Here is a 19014-nt window from a genome sequence, read left to right as displayed (position 1 = left end):
GCACTCTTTTATGCAAGGGCCATCTGTCCAGCTGCAGTGCATGATTTCTGTTATGAATCTGTGGTTTCCAAACTGAAGTCGAAGCAACCTAGATGACATTACAGAAATCCTACATCGTATGGATCAAATGTCAGAGCCGCAGAAGACATCACACAACAAAAAGCCAACTAACTGCAGAGTGTCTCTTTTTAAACAAACGCTCTCTCTCCTCCAGCTGTTTTCAGAGAAGCCACCACAGACTTCACGGTCGACGCCCGTCCTCTGACCAAGCGAGGAGGAGACCACGTGAAGGCGGAGGTCAGGAACCCGTCTGGAGCGCTGACAGACTGTCTGGTCACCGACAACACCGACGGGACCTACAACGTCGAGTACACTCCATTCGAGAACGGTAAGACACATACTTAACATAAAGAGAACCAAACTCGTCTACTGTGATCTACATCCATCAGCTGCTTGGTGTGTATTTCAGGCGTCCACAACGTCCAGGTTCTGTATGACAACACACCGGTTCCCAAGAGTCCGTTCAGGGTTTCTGTGACGGAGGGATGTGACCCCAGCAGGGTCGTGGCTACTGGCCCCGGGCTCCAGAAAGCCCTGACTGACAAGCCCAACAACTTCAACATCGTCACCAGGTACTGTTGGTGACAAAAGGGCAGAGATTGTTTTGATGAGTGAAAAAGTCTCGTGCTGATTTTGGGTGTGTTGTTCCTTTACCAGAGGGGCAGGTATTGGTGGTCTGGGCATCACTGTGGAGGGTCCATCGGAGTCAAAGATGTCCTGCAAAGACAACAAAGACGGCAGCTGCAGCGTGGAGTACGTTCCCTACACCCCCGGCCTGTACGACGTCAACATCACCTACGGAGGAGAACACATCCCCGGTGAGATCATTAATAATTAGTTTTCTAATTAGCTCAAAAAAGTTCATCTGTCCTTTGTTGGCTCTCTAAAAACTAAATTCTGTTTATTTCCTTTGTTTTTGTGACTCACTCCAACATTTCCCCTTCTTGCTCTTTCCAGGAAGTCCATTTAAGGTCCCAGTGCAGGACGTGGTGGACACCAGTAAGGTCAAAGTGTCTGGTCCTGGCGTGGGGTCAGGGGTCAGGGCCAATATCCCACAATCCTTCACGGTGGACTGCAGGAAGGCGGGTGTGGCCCCGCTGGCCGTGGCTGTCACCGGTCCCAAAGGTGTCGCAGAGCCCGTTGAGGTGACGGACAACGGGGACGGGACTCACACGGTGTCCTACACTCCGTCTAAGGAAGGACCGTACTCTGTGGCCATCAAGTATGCAGAGGAGGACGTCCCCCGCAGGTACAGAGCAGTACTGCAGTGTAGAAGTACAAACATGAGGGTTTTTTCACGCACTGGTCAATTTTGAGATTTTGGGCTGTTTTGCTTCCACAACATGTCTTCTTTCACCCTTCTTCATCAGTAGTGTCTCCCCTTAAAGACAAAACCAGATCTGTGATATTTGTGAGAAAGCAAAGTTATTTTTTTTTAGCCGTACAGCAGAAGTTGCCTCAACAGTTCTTTGTTGTATTGTAGCATAATGATCCTCACAGACTGAGCTTTTCTTTACAGGACTTTGTTTCACTTGGACTTTTTTTTTTTTTTAATTCAAACTATTGTGGGGGAGTAAAATATGTAGTCAGTAATGTGCATTTAAAACCAAAAGCCAAAAGCATCTGTTTTAAGTGTGTCTGTGGTCTCTTCAGTCCCTTCAAGTTTCGAGTTCTGCCGACTCACGATGCCAGTAAAGTGCGAGCCAGCGGCCCCGGGCTAACCAGTGGCGTCCCTGCCAGCTTCCCTGTAGAGTTCAACATTGACGCCAAGGACGCCGGCCAGGGCCAGCTGAGCGTGCTCATCACTGTACGTAACACACACACACATAATAATACACACCAACGAAAGAAGACATCACGCCTAAACTGTCTGTCCTCCTTCCACTTCAGGACCAGGATGGTAAACCTAAGCAGGCCAGTATCCATGACAACGGGGACGGTACCTACCGGGTGTCTTATATTCCCGACCGCACAGGCCGGTACACCATCGTCATAAAGTACGGCGGTGACGACATCCCTGCCTCACCTTATAGAGTCCGCGCCTCGGCATCCGGAGACGCCAGCAAGTGCACCGTCACCGGTACGTAACAACTAAGGAACACATGAAAAACATTTAGAAAACATTTAAACAACGAGGGGGGAAAAAAACAAATAAAATGTCCTCCTCTCAGGTCCAGGTGTGGGTCCCACGGTGGCCATTGGCGAGGAGCTGGGCCTGGTGGTGAACGCTAAGGGTGCTGGGAAGGGGAAGGTGAGCTGCGTGGTGGTTCAGCCCGACGGCAGCGAGGTGGAGGCCGAGGTGCTGGAGAACGAGGACGGCACCTTCGACATTTTCTACACCGCGCCGGCACCCGGGAACTACGTCATCTACGTCCGCTTCGGAGGGGAAAACATCCCACGCAGTCCCTTCAAAGTCATGGTGAGGGAGGGATGCAGAATGGTGTTTAATCTGGGGTTTATTACACTCTGATGAGGGATCCAAAATGGGTTCATGTAAGATGACCACATCTGTTGCAGCTTAGAAGAGCAAAGACATGGAGACAGATGGAGATGTGACTGGATTTAACGTTATTACAGCTCGACTGTAATTGACTGGTCCTTACGAGAATGCAGACATCTCTACAACATCTCCAAGACTCACACCAAAACAGTCTAGATGGATAAATAGAACTACAGATAAAAGGGAAAATATGCATTTTGGGGTGAACTGTCCCTTTTAAAGTGCAGAACAGTGTCCATAAATCAGTAACTGCAGGTGTAAGTCGTCGATTAAGTTTGTTGCCTATGAACTGTTGACCTCATTCATGTCTTCAGGTTACAGACCAGGATTTACCCACAAGGCCACAGCGTGTGTGTCAGCATCGAAACGTGTGTGTGTGTGTGTGTGTGTGTGTGTGTGTGTGTGTGTGTGTGTGTGTGTGTGTGTGTGTGTGTGTGTGTGTGTGTGTGTGTGTGTGTGTGTGTGTGTGTGTGTGTGTGTGTGTGTGTGTGTGTGTGTGTGTGTGTGTGTGTGTGTGTGAGGTCAGATGTTAACCCTTACTGTCGTGTCTTCAGGCTACTGATGAGGTACCCATGGTGCAAGCGCAGAAGTCTTCACAGCAGCAGGCCGCAGCCCCCGGAGCTGGCTTCCAGCCCTGGGTACCCTCAAATGGACACACACACACACACACACACACACACATTCAAAAATAACACACACAAGCTTACATGCTCCTGTATACACACATTAATTTGAACACGGCACGTATGTGATTGTGGTTTTGGTGAAATTAGCCTTTAACATAACATGATAGGCACACGCAGGCACACACACACACACGCACACACACACACACACACTGCTCCTCTCTCTTGCAGATGAATGGCCGCTGGTTAAAAACTCAACCTCTCTCTCTCTCTCCCTCCATTCTAAAATGTACTCGCTCGACCGCTTTGCCTCCTCCATGTCATCGCTTCTCTTTTTCTCTCGGCCAATGAGATCGCAGCAAAAACATCGCAACATCGTGAATGAAAAAAAATCAAATCAAAAAAACAGGCGTTCGTGAGACCTGTTGCAGAAGGTGTTGCTATGGTTACGGGTGTGCACTCTTCATCGCTGCGGCTGCATCACAGAATCACCTCATCATCTTCTTCCTCCTCCTCCTCCTCCTCCTCCTCCTTCCTGCTCCATCGCACTACACCTCCCAGGATGCCTCTGTGTGGGCGGGGCTGGGATGCAGCAGCAGCAGCAGCAGCATGTTTCTTATGCAGGTCGCTGAGGCGGACAGGAAGTTGTTTTTAGTGTTGAACAGACTCGTTAAACTCTGCCTGTCTCTGTCTGTCCTCTCCAGGTGACGACCGACAACTACAAGCCGATCAGCAGCAGCGTCAATGGAAGCGGCTTCAGACCGTTCGACATGGTGATACCGTTCTCCTTCAGGAAGGGAGAGATCACCGGTGAGGAGCCGACCATTTCAGATGCTGTTTTCAATTTAGTAAAGCAAAAAACAAAAACCACCAGAACATTGTTATCATTGTAAAAATATCAAAAATGTAGCGCAGTCATATCTCAAACTGACTCTCAGAAAAAACATCATAAATGCACTTAATGGCCACTGATTATAACCCGATCAGACCTCTCAGGTCATCAGGTGAAGGTCTTCTGGCTGCACCTGGCATAAGATCCAGGTCTGGAGAAGGTGCCTCGAGTTGCTGTTGTAGTTAATGTGGCATTAGTATTTGGTGCAGTGTATTATAAGTGTGGTACTGCAGTATCTTGCCATATTAGTTCTGTATGTTGTAAAGATGCTATGGCACAGCAGAGGCTCATTGTAGTAGAGGTGAATATCAAAGTCTTAGAAGTTAATAAATAATATATAAAATGTAGATTGTCTTCTGTAATTAAAATAAGAAACAGCACATGGAGCTACACAGACACAAACACCATCTTTCAGCTTCTTGAAAATCAATATATTGGGTTACAATACAGAAAGTCATCTTGAGGCCACGACTAGGTCTTATCATTTTTCCAGTTTCTATCTCTGTGCAGTGACAACTTAAAAACTGTCCATCTGTGAACATTTCTGCCTGATACATGTCAGAAAGATTTTCATCAGCGGTGGTGGTTGTTAAACAATGAAGATGACGATTCCCATGAGCCCACGCTGCTCTCCTCTTTCGTCTTTTGCTTCGTTTGGATTGAGAAATGACATACTGTGCGTTTTAACTCACTTCTGTCTACGTGAGTTTACAGAACTCAGCAGTGTCTCCGATAAAATATAGACTGAGTCCAGCATAGAGAGGCTGAGTGAATGTGGTGTGGACTCTGTGGAGGAGAGTCACGGTTTCAGACACGTTGTAGGAGGACAGAATACCTGCGCTGTGATCCAGGTACACTCCAACTCTGGAGGGCTGAGGACCTGAGAAGGAAGTTTTGATGTTGTTGTAATAATAATGAAAACTAGTTTTGTCAAAATACAACACCCACGATTTGTCATTGAATCCAAATCCACATTCATTCGAGCTTCCTGCTCGGCTGATATTCTTGAATGCGACTGCAACGCCGACTCCTCCGCCGCTCCTCTCCACCTCCCAGTAACAGCGTCCAGTCAGACTCTCTCGGCTCAGGACCTGATCCCAGTGTTCAGTGAATCTGTCTGGGTGACCATCAAAAGACAGTTTTTGACTCATGTATGTTGCTTTTCTGTCCCCTTCAGATACTAACAGACGTGTGTGTGCTGTGTTTGGATCCAGGGTTAGTTCACGTGCATATTTTAAGAATCCAGCTCTGGTCTTTGGCTCCGGTTGTGGCAGCAAAACATCCACTTCAGTCACCGTCAGTGAGATGTTTGTCCTCGTCTCCCTCAGAACGTCCTGTAGTTTATCTCTGACCTCTGACACAGCCGCTGTCACGTCCTCAAAGTACCTCAGAGGACGGATATTTAGATACGAGTGTGTAGACTCGCTGAGTGCTGACAGTGAGGGGTAGTTGTGTAGAAACTGGTTGTGATCCTCTGTGTGTGAGAGCTTCTTCAGCTCAGCGTCTTTCCTCTTCAGCTCAGTGATTTCCTGCTCCAGCTTCTCCTGAAGCTCTTTGACTCGACTCACTTCAGTTTCCTGCTGGGATCTGACCTGCTGCTTCACATCAGAGCGTCTTTTCTCCATGAGACTGATCAGCTCGGTGAAGATCCTCTCACTGTCCTCTGCTGCCTCATCAGCAGAGCGATTGATGGCCTCCACCTCCTGTTGAAGCACCTTCACGTCTTTCTCTCTGTCCTGGATTCTCTGCTGGATGTTTCGTCGCCTCACCTCCAGCTCTCTCTGCCTCTCAGTCCTCTCTGCTGCAGCTGACACTGTGTCGTGGCCTTTATGTTCTTCATCAGAGCAGAGATAACAGATACACTGCTGATCAGTACGGCAGAACATCTTCATCACCTCATCATGACGAGGGCAGATGTTCTCCTGGAGCTTGTGTTTCTCAAAAGCAGAGGATTCATAATGAGGCTGGCAGTGTTTCTCACAATAAGAGACTGGACAGGACTTGATTGCTCTCAGTTTCCTCCCAGTGCAGAAATCACAGGCCGCATCTTCAGGTCCAGCTTTGCAGATATCAGCAGGAGCAGCTTTGGGTCCAGTCTTCTTCAGCTCCTCCGCTAAAACTGCTAACATGGTGCTTCTCAGCAGGACAGGCCTTGTTGTGAAGGTCTGCCCACACTGAGGGCAGCTGTGGGTTTTCTTCTCGTCCTCTTCATCCCAGAAGCTTTGAATACAGTTCATGCAGTAGCTGTGTCCACAGGCGGTAGTCACCGGATCCTTCAGTAGATCCAGACAGAGCGAACAAGAGAACGTTTTCAGGTCCAGCTGAAATCCTTTGTGAGCCATTTTACCGCTCGATGGCAACACCCGTCTTGAGTTTCACTTCCTTCGAGCCTAAACTGGTTTGAGCTCTGATCCAAACAACATGTGTGTCTGCAGGGAACGCAGCCTGTCAGCACCTGCAGTGCAACACATGTTGGCTACACCCATCTTCAACTGTAGATCTGAAGGGGAGGAAACAAAGACATATGTGGACAGAGAGGAGCTCGCTGTGTTTGAGAGCAGGAAGGAAGACGAGGGAGGGGTTATGAAGCTGTTCCAGGAAGGAATCTCTGTGAATCTTTACAATGAAGCCTCAGTTAAAACCAGCTCCACCTTTTGAAGACGTTTCAGTGTTAGATACTTCTCGACTCCTCAGACTTGAGTGATGACGTCATATTTCTCTGCTTTTCCTCTAATTTTGTTCAGTTTTGTTTTACTGGCTTAAAAATCCATAAAAGTGTTTACGAGTTAATTTTATGAGTTCATGGACGCAGAAGAAACTGTATGCACGCAGATATGGTTTTAAAATAATTCAACCTAATTTGATTCTTGTTATATTGTTCATATACATAACAAGAACCTAAAACACACATACTGTAGTGTGCACACAATATACATGCATACCTTAACTTAAAGTACAAATGTATCTAAAGTTATTAAAGCTACGCTGACAGCTGTAAAGAAAATTGTTCATATTAAAGTACTGCAGTCAAAATGTTGGTCACAGGTCAAAAATGTCCTTTGTTAATATTTTTACAATGCGTAGTAGAGACTCTGTCTTCAAACATCTGATCTGTTTTATATAAATTAGAAGTGGTGCAGCTCATACAGAGCGCCATGTTTGCACTTTGTCTGTCTTAACATTCAAAGCATGCACTAAACAAAGCATTAATCAACCTAATAATACATAAATATTTAACAGAAAAGTCAAATGGAAATATACAAACAGTATGAACATCTGTCTCCATCTCTCTGACTCTGTCTCAGGTGAGGTGCTGATGCCTTCAGGTAAATCAGCTCAGCCGCTGATCTCAGACAACCTGGACGGGACGGTCACAGTGCAGTACTCTCCTACTGAGGCCGGCCTGCACGAGATGCACATCAAGTACAACGGCACACACATCCCAGGTCAGCACACAACACACACACACACACACACACACACACACACACACACACACACACACACACACACAAACTGAGCTGACTTGTGATCAGAATTAGAAAGGTGAAAGGGGGACACCTGGTGTCCAGAACGAGAACTGCAGCCTCCCACACAGCAACCTCAACATCTCAGGATGTTTGGACACTGAAGTCATAGTTGGAATGAAATATGGAGTTGTGTGTGTGTGTGTGTGTTGGTGTGTGATTAGGCCTGTGTCTAAGTAGGAAATGTGTGTACTTTGCTACAGTATGTCCATGTTTGTGATTAGGAGGTGTGTATGAGTGTGTGTCGGGGATCTGCAGCAGAAACAAATGCGGATGCATATCAGAGATCTTTAAAATATTTCATTTCTGATACTGAGAACTTTACTTGGCTATGAAATTGTCCAGACCAGACCAGAAGTAAACTTAGCTCTACCTGTTGTTGATGTTTCGGTTGTACTGATGTTGGTGTGTGTGCGTGTGTGTTGCAGAATCTCCTCTTCAGTTCTATGTGAACCACGCCAGTAGTCCCAGTGTCACAGCCTACGGTCCTGGTCTGAGCTATGGCGTCGCCAACAAGATGGCCTCGTTCACCGTCTTCACAGATGACGCCTCTGAAGGTACGTCAGCTGCAGGAGGAGGAGCAGAGCTGGTAGTTAGTCTGGTAACAACATCGTCTGACAGCAGTAGAAGCTGAGACAACGTAATTTTTAGTAAATCAGTGAAAACATCCTGATTTAAATTCATCCCGTCCGTCTGTCTGTCTGTCCAGGGGGTCTGGACTTGGCCATCGAGGGTCCATCCAAAGCAGAGATCAGCTGCGTGGACAACAAGGACGGGACGTGCAGCGTCACCTACCTGCCGACGCTGCCCGGAGATTACAACATTCTGGTCAAATACAACAGCGATCACATCGCCGGCAGCCCGTTCACCGCCAAGATCACCGGTGAGACACTCAAACATTATTAAGGATTAATAAACCTAAAACAAATCATTAATAAAGAAGCTTTATTCTCATTCTATCTTTCAAACTTGTTTTCTTTCAATGTGGATCACATCATCAGTCTGTCAAACAATAAAGTATAATTATAAAATATCCATAAAACAGTAGAAAACAATAATATAAACATTTTGGGGTCTGATCAAAAGGTCGATTTTACAGACATAATGTGTAATGTCTGTGATGTGCTGTCTAACTTTGGTGTGTGTTTCAGAGGACAACCAGCGCCGCTCTCAGGTCAAACTGGGCTCTGCAGCAGATTTCTCTCTGGACATTAATGAGACGGATCTGAGCCTGCTGACCGCCAGCATCCAGGCGCCATCCGGCCGTGACGAGCCCTGCCTGCTGAAGAGGATGGCCAACAACCACATTGGTAACGCACACACAAATAAATACACACATGGCGATTGTCAGTATCTCTACCTCTTCTCACCCCCTCCCTCTTCCTCCTCCCAGGTATCTCCTTCATCCCGCGGGAGGTGGGCGAACACAAGGTCAGCATCCTGAAGAACGGCCGTCATGTCCCCAACAGTCCCATCACCATCATGGTCGTCCAGTCTGAGATCGGCGACGCCAGCCTAGTCAAAGCTCACGGCGACGGCCTCGTCCAGGGAACCACCTTCAACAACTCCAGCTTTGTGGTCGACACGCGGGAGGCCGGTCAGTGTGCAGACCTTCAAACTCCACAGCTGTGTTTAAATATTTAAAGTTATTTTTTAGCTAAGTCCAGACTAAAATGTCTAATAGGTAATATTATGCTGCATTCATGTGCTCCTCACATGGTCCCATTTCAGAGTTAGGAAGTTGTTCCTCTGACTTTGGTGTGTTCATGTGCGTCATGACGATTTTCCTATCACTCAGAGCATTTTAACTACATGTTGACAGCTGTGTGACAAGGAAGGGCAAAGGAAACGATACAGTGACTTTGATAAAAGCTTCTTCCATCAACCTGATGTTTACTTTCGTCCGCCATGTTTCAGGGTCATATGACACCAACTCGTGTACCGAACTTTTCCAAGACTTTCCAAGTTGTTGTTCAGACTTGAGAGGACATTCACATGAATGACAAGATGAGTGTTACGATAAGTGTTGGCTTTATATGAACTATGTATCTGTGCGTGTGCAGGTTATGGCGGCCTGGCTCTGGCCATCGAAGGTCCCAGTAAGGTGGACATCCAGACAGAAGACATAGAGGACGGGACGTGTAGAGTCATCTACTGTCCTACTGAACCAGGAAACTACATCGTCTCAATCCGCTTCGCTGAGGAACACGTCCCAGGTAGAAAAAACCCCAAATTATTACAGATTTGATTTTTAAAAACAAAATTGTCGTAGCTGCATATTCATATGTACAGTTTTTTTTTAATGAGAAAGGAGTGTGTGTTTGTGTGTTTTCAGACTAATAATTTCAGATGTGTGTGTCAACAGGAAGTCCGTTCACAGTGCGGGTGACTGGAGAGGGTCGAATCCGAGAGAGCATCACCCGACGACAGAGGGCGGCGTCCGTTGCCAGCGTGGGCAGTGTGTGTGACCTCAGTCTGAAGATACCAGGTACACACACACACACACACACACACAAGCTTTCTACCTTGCTAATGAGGTGATAGCAGTGCGTGTACGTGGATGAAAAACGTCTTTAGATAAAAGTGAGCCGGTCCCGAAGTCGTGAAGCCTCAATGGACAAACTGGGCTTCAATCTGGAGACGACGTCCTGCTCTGTCAGAGCTCCTCCTCCTTTTCTAAAACTGTTTCCTGTCTGAAGTTCTGACATTTCTTTATTTTCTGTCTGTATTTTCTTGCTTATGCTCTACTGACTGTAGTCTCTGTCAGTACTGACTTTTTTCCTTTCTTAATCTTTTCTTTTCTTTCTCTGTCTCTCTTCTTCCCCCCGTGCCTTTGTCTCACCCTGCCTTCTTCTTCTTGGTTCTTTTATTTTAAATCTCTCTTTTTTTGTCTGTATTCTTGTTTGTTTGTTTCTTTCTTTCTTCCTAATCTTCTTCTCTCTTTTACTCCTCAGCTTCTCTTTATTTTCTCCTCCTCTGCCTTTTGTCTCCAATCATTCCTCTCCTCCTCCTCTCTCCACTTCCTCTCCTTGTGTCCTCCTCCCCTTTCTCCTCCTCCTCTTCCTCCAGTGACCTGGTTCCTCCTGATCTTGTCTCGGCAGCTCCTCTCTCACACCTCCTCTCGCTCCTATTGCTCCATCTGGTGGTCTGGGAGGTCCAGAGGCCGAGGGTCTCGTTCGTCTTCCGTTGCCCAGGATCAGAGCCTCTCCCCTGGGCACGTCCGACTCATCTCCGGCCTCTCTGGCCTGGTGCTTACGGGAGGGTCGAGGGCAGCGAGGGGTGTTTGGGTCGTTGATGCCCGCTACTCGGTTGGCGGTGCCAGGGCGGAGGGTGCGTGTTAGAGTCCTACAGAGAAAGAAGTGGTGGGGTTGTTAGCAAAGCTTATTAGGTTACAGCTGCGTGTGTGCCAGTGGAGGTAGAAACAGAGCCGCAACAGAGGCGAGATGACGTGTGTTTGAAAGTGTAAGCTGGCAGTGTGGGACAGGAGTGTGTCGGTCTGATGGTGTTCAGTCTGACAACTAAACAGATCCTTCACTCATCAAACAAAAGAGAAATGTGTCACACTTCAACACACAAAGCAAAGCTACAAGACCAAACAACACCGCAACGGCAGCATGCTGAAATGACACACAAGCCTTTGTTGCGGCGATAGTGCAGAAGGTCTGTGTGCACATGCAACTTATATATTAATTGTGTCTGAAATCAAATTTTCACACTGGACAAAATAGACCTGAACTAAAAAAACAAAACAAAAACTAACGCTTGCAAACATATACACTGACTGTGCCAACGACATGCTAATGAATAAACATAAAGAGTTAATAATAAATCATTTCAGTCAACAAATACACCATTAAGAAATGAAACTGTCTTTGCAGCGATCGACATGCAGGACGTCACTGCTGAGGTCACCTCCCCCTCTGGATCCAAGCAGCCTGCCGAGCTGGTCCCTGCGGGTAAAGACACCTACTGTGTGCGCTTCGTGCCCACAGAGATGGGTGTGCACAGCGTGAGTGTGAGGTACAGGGGCGTGCACGTGCCTGGCAGCCCCTTCCAGTTCACCGTGGGGCCCCTGGGAGAGGGCGGGGCCGCCAAGGTGAGAGCAGGAGGTCCAGGACTGGAGGGAGCACAGGCCGGAGAGCCAGGTACACAAACACACACACACAGTGTCCTTACAGAGACTTTACACTGAGTTTCCTAACCTTCAAATCAGAGCTACAAGGATAAATCGTTAAGTAGCTGATAAACGATGATCTGTAACACATAGTTCTGTTATAAATGATGTTCCAGCTGAGTTCAGTATCTGGACGAGGGAGGCCGGCGCCGGAGGTCTGGCCATCGCCGTGGAAGGACCCAGCAGGGCCGAGATCTCCTTCGACGACCGCAAAGACGGATCCTGCGGTGTCTCGTACATCGCTCAGGAGCCCGGTAGAGAAAACACACACACACACACACGCACACACACACTCTGAACCCTGATGATGATCACTGATGCGTCTCCATGACTCTATGACTTACATCCTCGCCTCCTCGTCTGCAGGTGATTATGAGATTTCGGTGAAGTTCAACGAACAGCACATACCCGACAGCCCCTACCTTGTTCCTGTTGTTGCTCCAGCGAACGACGCTCGACGCCTCACTGTTACCGGCCTTCAGGTGAGGCATGAGGAGACACCTCCACACCCAGCCCGCCCTGCCTTGCTCAAGGGCTCTGGGGCACAGTTGCATAAAAATATGACGTTAGGAGCAAAGATAGATTTTCACTGTTGTACAGAACAGATGAGCTGTGCGTGATGGTTCGACTGGTTTGGGTTTTTGAGATTTAGATTCTGTACATTTATTAAGATTGGGATCAGATTTCGGGCCCCTGATCAACGCAGCACTGACAGGTTTCTAACTGCTGCTGCTTCGAACTGAGCGGGACTGAACCTTAAAAACCTACAATCCAGTTTGTAAGGTTTTAAACTCAACATCAAACGTTTTCAGAACCTTTTCAACTGCTACAAGAAGGCAATACTTTTGAAAACACTTGGATTTTTCAAGAATTTGAACGTCTGGCTCAATACTGCCGAGGACTGCAAGTTAAAGCTCATTTATGCTCCATGTTAGATACACATACGAAGCCTGCTATCTGTACTAAATACTACATTTCTGCACATTTTCTGAAAGCTTACAGCTTTCTTCATGAGGAGCAGTGTAGCTGATGGAGGAAGAACTTTTAAAAAATGGCAGAACTTTTTGAGGAGAGGTTGATGTGTGTTCTCTCACATTCTCACATTTAAGAAGCCGGAAACAATTAATGTTTGATATTTTTGCTTAATAACTTAACAACTTATTTTGATCGATCATTCGCCAGTCGTTGAAGCTCTAATACCAGCCTTTAATAGCCCATATCAGTCGAACCGTTGCAGTTTTCAGACAGTCAGGTTACAGTTTTAATTAATTTCAGTTTTCTTTATGCAACTGGCCTCTCATGGATGTGACCACAGCCAGGCAAACACACCGTTTCTGAGTGAAGTTGACTCTTTGGCCTGACAGAAGTGAAAAAGGAAACATCATGGAGAGTCGAAACTGGAAATCATTCAGTCATCACTTTTGAACACATTCTTAAGGATGAACTGATATTTTTATTATCATTTCATTGATTATTCCAGAAGTCTGAACCCAAAATAAAGACCAAGTTTTAATCGACCAAATCAAAAACACCCTTCAATTAACAGTCTTGTAGAAGAGGAGGAGCTTTTACATTAATTGACTGATTGTTTGGAGCCTTTCCATTTTGGACCCCATAATGTTTCTGTCGGATAAATCGTCAGCTTCACAAACAAAAAGACAACGATCCAACATCGTCATACCGACTGATGTCAGCTGTTCAGACTGTTTTGCCTGGCTCTGGTCATCCCTCTTCTGTCTGGTGTGGAACTGCTGGTGTTTCTCTTGTGTTTCATTTAAAGGCTTTTAACAGCACCATCATCTTCATCATCACCAGCATCGTCAGCTCCCTGGTTGCCTAGTTACAGCAGACGGAGGCGGGTCACAGCTGAGCTCGCGCTGTCCTATTAGAGACTGTAGTTTGTTTCTCATCTGTAGCTGTAGACGAACTTCTGCTCTGTTCAGTCTGCAACGCTCTCATGCGTTCGTCAAGTCCGAGTCTTACAGTACAGTCCTTGATTATAATTATGTTTTAGAGTTGGAGGACATGAAAGGAGAACATCTTATCCCTTTTAATATCTCTAGTCCCATCAGCGTGACAAAGTATCTTGATCTGTCCTCTATTGACACTCGATTTTCTAACCAGCTGTCCTAAATAAACAGTTTCCTTAATTAATTTACATTTACTATATCATAATATGTATCATTGCCTACATGATACTGTGATTAAATTTTGGTATTAGGCAACAAAGCTGACAATTCCAGTAGTGAGTAGTGACGAACTGAGACTTTATTGACTCGGAAAATTATCTTTTAAATTGACAAACATCATATGTGTGATTCATCAAATAATGTTGTCTGTCTTCATTCACTACCGTCAAAGTTTTGCCTTACATTGTTCCTCCACCAGAGGGCACTAATATGCAATCTTCCTTACCATAAATGTTGATGTAAATTTAATGGCTCGCGAAATTATTACATCTAAAATCTTGTGAGCCATGTCAGATTTGTTGATCACTCCCTTAAAGACTGTACTGTAGCACTGTAAGACTGTAGTTCAGTGTCAACGCTTTTTAACACTGTGGTCGTCGGCCTCTGTCTGCTGGAGCTGCACCGACAGGAGCTCAGGTAAGAGTAGAAGACAGTTAATTAAAAACATGGAGACAAATGGTAGAAATAGAACAGAAATGATAGAATAGAGTAGAAACTGTGAACAGAAACATAGCGTTTAGTTTCTAGCCCTTCGCTCTACTACTTGAAGTGTGTTTGTATATGCGTCTGTGTTTTCCTCCTTGTTGTCCGTCCCCGTCCTGTGCATTAAACGTGTGTGTCCGACCTCGTCAGGAGTCTGGTCTGAAGGTGAATCACCCAGCATCCTTTGCGGTGCGCTTGAACGGAGCGCAGGGCAAGATGGCTGCCAAAGTCCACAGCCCCTCTGGAGCTCTGGAGGAGTGTGTCGTCACTGAGCTGGAGAAAGGTCTGTGTGGGTTTTCAAGGCAGCACATTGCAGCTTACAGACGTCTGAAGCAGCCACAAAAATCTGCAAAATCGTCTGTGAAGGAGAAAAGTCTTTTGTTTTTACGACTGTTGGTTAACAAATCCTCCTGTCCTGTCCTCCAGACAAGTACGCCGTCCGGTTCATCCCCAGGGAGAACGGCGTCCACTACATCGACGTCAAGTTCAACGGCTCTCACATCCCAGGAAGTCCTTTCCAGGTCCGAGTCGGGGAACCAGGACAGACCGGAGAGCCTGGCCTGGTCTCAGCGTACGGAGCTGGACTGGAGAGAGGCGTGACAGGTGGGTTACCTGTCTGTCTGTTCACCTGACTCTTTACCTCTTCACTGCTGTTTATTAAAACGAAACAAATTGAGCATTTATTTCCATTAAAGGTCCACAACCACAACACAAAGTGCTGTTATCTTGCAGGTACCCAGTCAGAGTTCATCATCAACAACACTAAGGCGGGCCCCGGGTCCTTGGCCGTGACCATCGAGGGTCCGTCCAAGGTAAAGATGGACTGCCAGGAGGTTCCAGAGGGCTACAAGGTGCAGTACACTCCCATGGCACCTGGAAACTACCTGATCAGCATCAAATACGGAGGACCGAACCACATCGGTGGCAGTCCCTTCAAGGCCAAAGTCACAGGTAAAGTGGTGGAAGTAAACTAATCCGTACGGTGTCACTATACCTGTACACAGCGAGTCAGATGTTAGTAAAGCATTCATGGCTCTGTTATGTTGGTTGATGTTCATATTTCTACTGGCTTCAGTGCAGTTTTAAAGCAGAACAGATGTAAAACTGTCTTAAACATCAACAGTGAATTAAAGAGTGACTTTTATTTTCTCTAAAATTGTAAAAAGGCCAGTACAAGGCCAGTGTCAAAGAAATCGAAACTCAAGGGTCCACTGAATAGCCTTACTTTTAGCTTTTAGCTCATCTCATGCAGTTTAAAGATACTTCTCTTATTTACACCAACAAATGTTGTTTACCACTTTTCTTTTTACTCTTGTTTGCTCTCCTGCTCTGTGGAGCATTGTTAAAGATTTATAAACTTCTACAATAAGGTCTAAAAAGTTTTGTCCCCTCTCTCTCAGGCTCTCGGCTGGTGAATGTGACCAACGCCAGCGAAATGTCGACCCTGACGGTGGATCCGGCAGTAAGAGCGTCCAGCAGCGGCTTCACACAGAGTGCCATGCCCAGGTCGGCCGACTCCGACGCCAGCAAGGTGGTGAGCCGCGGCACCGGCCTCAGCAAGGCCTTCGTGGGCCAGAAGAGCAGCTTCACTGTCGACTGCAGCAAGGCCGGTAAGGATGTGATGATGGTGGATGAGCTCATAACATGCTTTCTGTCTTGTACATGAAAAGATTCGACCATGTTCACTGATTCTTCATTCAGATAAATGGGGCTCCACCTCCATCAGATAGATAAAAAAAATGTTTTTATGCACCTACAGTTTTTGTACGGCTTCGATTACATTTGGAGAACTTTGACTTCTTTTGTTAAGTAAAATAAAAAGCTTTATTGAGAATATATTTCTCAAAGTAAGGTATCGTTTTTATATTGACAGTGAAACTGAATCAGATTCAGTAGAGCTGCAACGATTAATAGATTAGTTGGCTATTAAATTAAGCAAACATTAGCAAACTAATTTGATAATTTCCAATAATCGGCTTGAGTAACTTTTCAAGCAAAGAAGGAATAATTCAAATGTTTTCTGGTTTCTTTCCTCCTCTGTGTCGATAAACTGAATATTTTGTGGTTGTGGACAAAGCAAGACATTTAAGCGACGTCTCGGGCTTCGGGGAAACACTGATCGACATTTTACAGACCAAACAACTTCCCAATTAATTTAGAAATTAATCAGATTAATTGACAGAATAATTATTAGTTTGTAGCCCTAGTTGACACTTCTCAGTTCTCCATCCTAAAGACACATTCAAGTTGTTTTTTTAGTAAAATTATGACGGCTGAAACTGTGAAAATTAAATCCTTTACCTCTTTTAACAATGATGTTGGGATAATTAACTCACCGTTCTCCTCCTCTCCTGTCCCCAGGTAAGAATATGCTCCTGGTGGGAGTGCACGGCCCTCAGATCCCCTGTGAGGAGGTTCTGGTCAAACACATGGGCAACCTGCAGTACAACGTTAGCTACCTGCTGAAGGAGCGGGGCAGCTACATCCTGGTGGTCAAGTGGGGCGACGACCACATCCCAGGCTCCCCCTTCCAAGTCACCGTCCCATGATGCACCGTCGTCGCTCCTCCTGCACCATTTTGCATCCCTGTTTGAGCGGACTCATTAGCTGCACTGCAAATAACTGTCCAATGAACAAGTTGCTTAACGAAGCTCTGTGTGCTAATTATGTTTTCAGATGTGTTTTAAAATCAGATGTCCAAGGATTTTCTACCCCGACACAATCGAATTAACTTTAATGTTTTTCAATCTGCCAAAAAGGAGAAAAGTCAGATTTTTAAAGATCTGCGGTGAATCAGGGAGGCTTAGTGGTAAAAAGTGGTAGATGCTGATATCTTGCCTAAAGCTGGAGCTGTACATAAAATAGCTAAAAAGAAATGACCTGATTGGGAAAAAGTATCTAATCTGTTGATTTTTGCTGCCCTGAAATTATCATCTGACAAATTTTGCACTTGACGATAGTTTTTATACTTGATTGGTAAATTAAAGATGGCTGGTTGTCTCTGCACGTTTCCACGATGTTAAAACTAGATTTGGACCGAGACGACACATTTTTAAATGCATACGTAAAGAAAAAATAACTGGATTACACGGCACTTTGCTTCAGGTCACATAAAGAACGGGAACAACGTGAAAGATTAGAGACACATTTAACCTGGAGGTCTGTGAGGTTTCTTTTGTGGTTTGATTTTCTCTGGTCAGTCAGCTGCCGCAGTGAACCAGCCGACAAATCTGTGCAGACCTTTTCTCAACAAAACGTGCTTTGAACGAAAATGCCGAAACATCTCAATTTAAAGCAGAAAACTGGAACCGTCTGTATTTGGTTTATTGTCAGTATGTTTCTTTAAAGACTCGCTCTGACAGGAAGTGTCAAACTGTACGCTACTACTGATGTTTATTGATTTCTTGCTCTTGAAACTTAGCTCCCAGAATCCCATGAGAAAATAATGTTGCCATAACGAATTAATGACCGTTAAAGGGACAGTTCACCACAAAATCATAACACATATTTTCCTCCTCTGACCTGTAGTTCTGTTTATCCATCTAGATTGTTTCGGTGTGTGAGTTGCCGAGTTTCGAGACTTTGCTTGAGATGCTCAAAGTGCCAAAAAAAAAGAAAAACCCACTCAACGGCAAAGTCTCTTTCCAGAAATCATGACTGGGTTACTCAAGATAATCCACATTTTCTTTCTGCGTCACCGCTAAGAAGAAAGTGTGCATCCACTCATGAACGAGAGGCGGGCTGGTTAATGTAAGTAAGCCAACGTACCGGCTCATCTGAGGAGGATGCCAGTAATGTTTAAAAGAGAAAATAGTTTCTTCATGAAACTTCTCACAACAAGGTCTGTGGACCATCATGATTTCTAGAAGGAGACATTGCGGTTGAGTTTACCAAATTAATTTTGCTGAAGCTGTCTCGTTCCATTATATTCAAGAAAAGTTATCTCTATAGCTGATATCTCTCAAAGAGGAAAATGATGATGATGATTGATTTTGGGGTGAACTGTCCCTTTAAAGCTGCCTTCACACTACTGGTTCCTGCACTGTACAACAGACTACTTAAATGTGTGCTAGAGTTTTGGGTTCATCGCTGTTTTCTGTTGTTCCTTCAGCTGCATTTTCACATGAACAGATCTGACTCTTAACTTTGTGGCTCAGCTCTGATCTGCTTCAGGTCGGAGCAGAAACCACTCCGGTCGGGATGCTGCACGACCCGCGAAAGTACAATTAAAAACACAGACTGTTACTCTGGAATAAAACATTAAAGCTGGAAAATTAGAGGTCAGATTTGAGTTTTTTGTGTAAATCCTGTAGAAACCTGGATGAATCTCTTTGTCTCACCTGGATGTTGTTGCCTAATCATTGCTACTTTTGATACTTAAGGGATGAGAGGACTTTTGTATGGGGGGGGGAATAACTTCTCGTTTTGTATTAGGGAATGGGTGTTTTAATGTGAAATTAAACCCTGAGATGGTGTACATTTGATAATTAAAATCAACTGGAATTAAAAAGACATTTACTGGATCTCTTTTGTTCTCTTCAGCATCACTGTGACATTCAGCTT

General features: G+C 45.5%; 2 protein-coding genes across 3 annotated transcripts in view; one reads left to right on the top strand and one right to left on the bottom strand.

The window, feature by feature from the left end:
• The window catches only part of flnba (filamin B a), a 68813-nt gene extending 49848 nt beyond the window's left edge, over nt 1-18965 (top strand). Inside the window, exons 26-49 of one of the 2 annotated variants that reach the window (XM_084348574.1) lie at nt 215-388; nt 470-632; nt 718-878; nt 1018-1309; nt 1714-1867; nt 1951-2140; nt 2232-2479; nt 3115-3198; nt 3891-3996; nt 7384-7524; nt 8034-8162; nt 8315-8488; nt 8757-8915; nt 8999-9202; nt 9669-9821; nt 9971-10093; nt 11484-11750; nt 11896-12033; nt 12146-12261; nt 14602-14734; nt 14878-15054; nt 15184-15402; nt 15852-16061; nt 16813-18965. In XM_084348574.1, coding sequence (XP_084204700.1) covers nt 215-388; nt 470-632; nt 718-878; nt 1018-1309; nt 1714-1867; nt 1951-2140; nt 2232-2479; nt 3115-3198; nt 3891-3996; nt 7384-7524; nt 8034-8162; nt 8315-8488; nt 8757-8915; nt 8999-9202; nt 9669-9821; nt 9971-10093; nt 11484-11750; nt 11896-12033; nt 12146-12261; nt 14602-14734; nt 14878-15054; nt 15184-15402; nt 15852-16061; nt 16813-17000 — 4103 coding nt within the window. In that variant the 3' untranslated portion in view covers nt 17001-18965. The remainder of the gene's footprint in view (nt 1-214; nt 389-469; nt 633-717; nt 879-1017; nt 1310-1713; nt 1868-1950; nt 2141-2231; nt 2480-3114; nt 3199-3890; nt 3997-7383; nt 7525-8033; nt 8163-8314; nt 8489-8756; nt 8916-8998; nt 9203-9668; nt 9822-9970; nt 10094-11483; nt 11751-11895; nt 12034-12145; nt 12262-14601; nt 14735-14877; nt 15055-15183; nt 15403-15851; nt 16062-16812) is intronic. The other variant, XM_084348575.1, reaches the window with a different exon arrangement.
• LOC311254808 (tripartite motif-containing protein 16-like) lies at nt 4777-6420 on the bottom strand (the record flags this gene model as incomplete). The annotated part of the gene is made up of 1 exon (XM_084348806.1): nt 4777-6420. The coding sequence occupies one exon, from the start codon at nt 6418-6420 to the stop codon at nt 4777-4779; it is 1644 nt and encodes a 547-aa protein (XP_084204932.1).
• Nucleotides 18966-19014: the final 49 nt, after the last annotated feature.

Source organism: Pagrus pagrus (assembly GCF_965226575.1).
Source record: "Pagrus pagrus genome assembly, chromosome: 3".
Classification (NCBI taxonomy): Eukaryota; Metazoa; Chordata; class Actinopteri; order Spariformes; family Sparidae; genus Pagrus; species Pagrus pagrus.
Note: the sequence above shows the minus strand (reverse complement) of the source record. Positions and strands in the feature narration are given on the sequence as shown.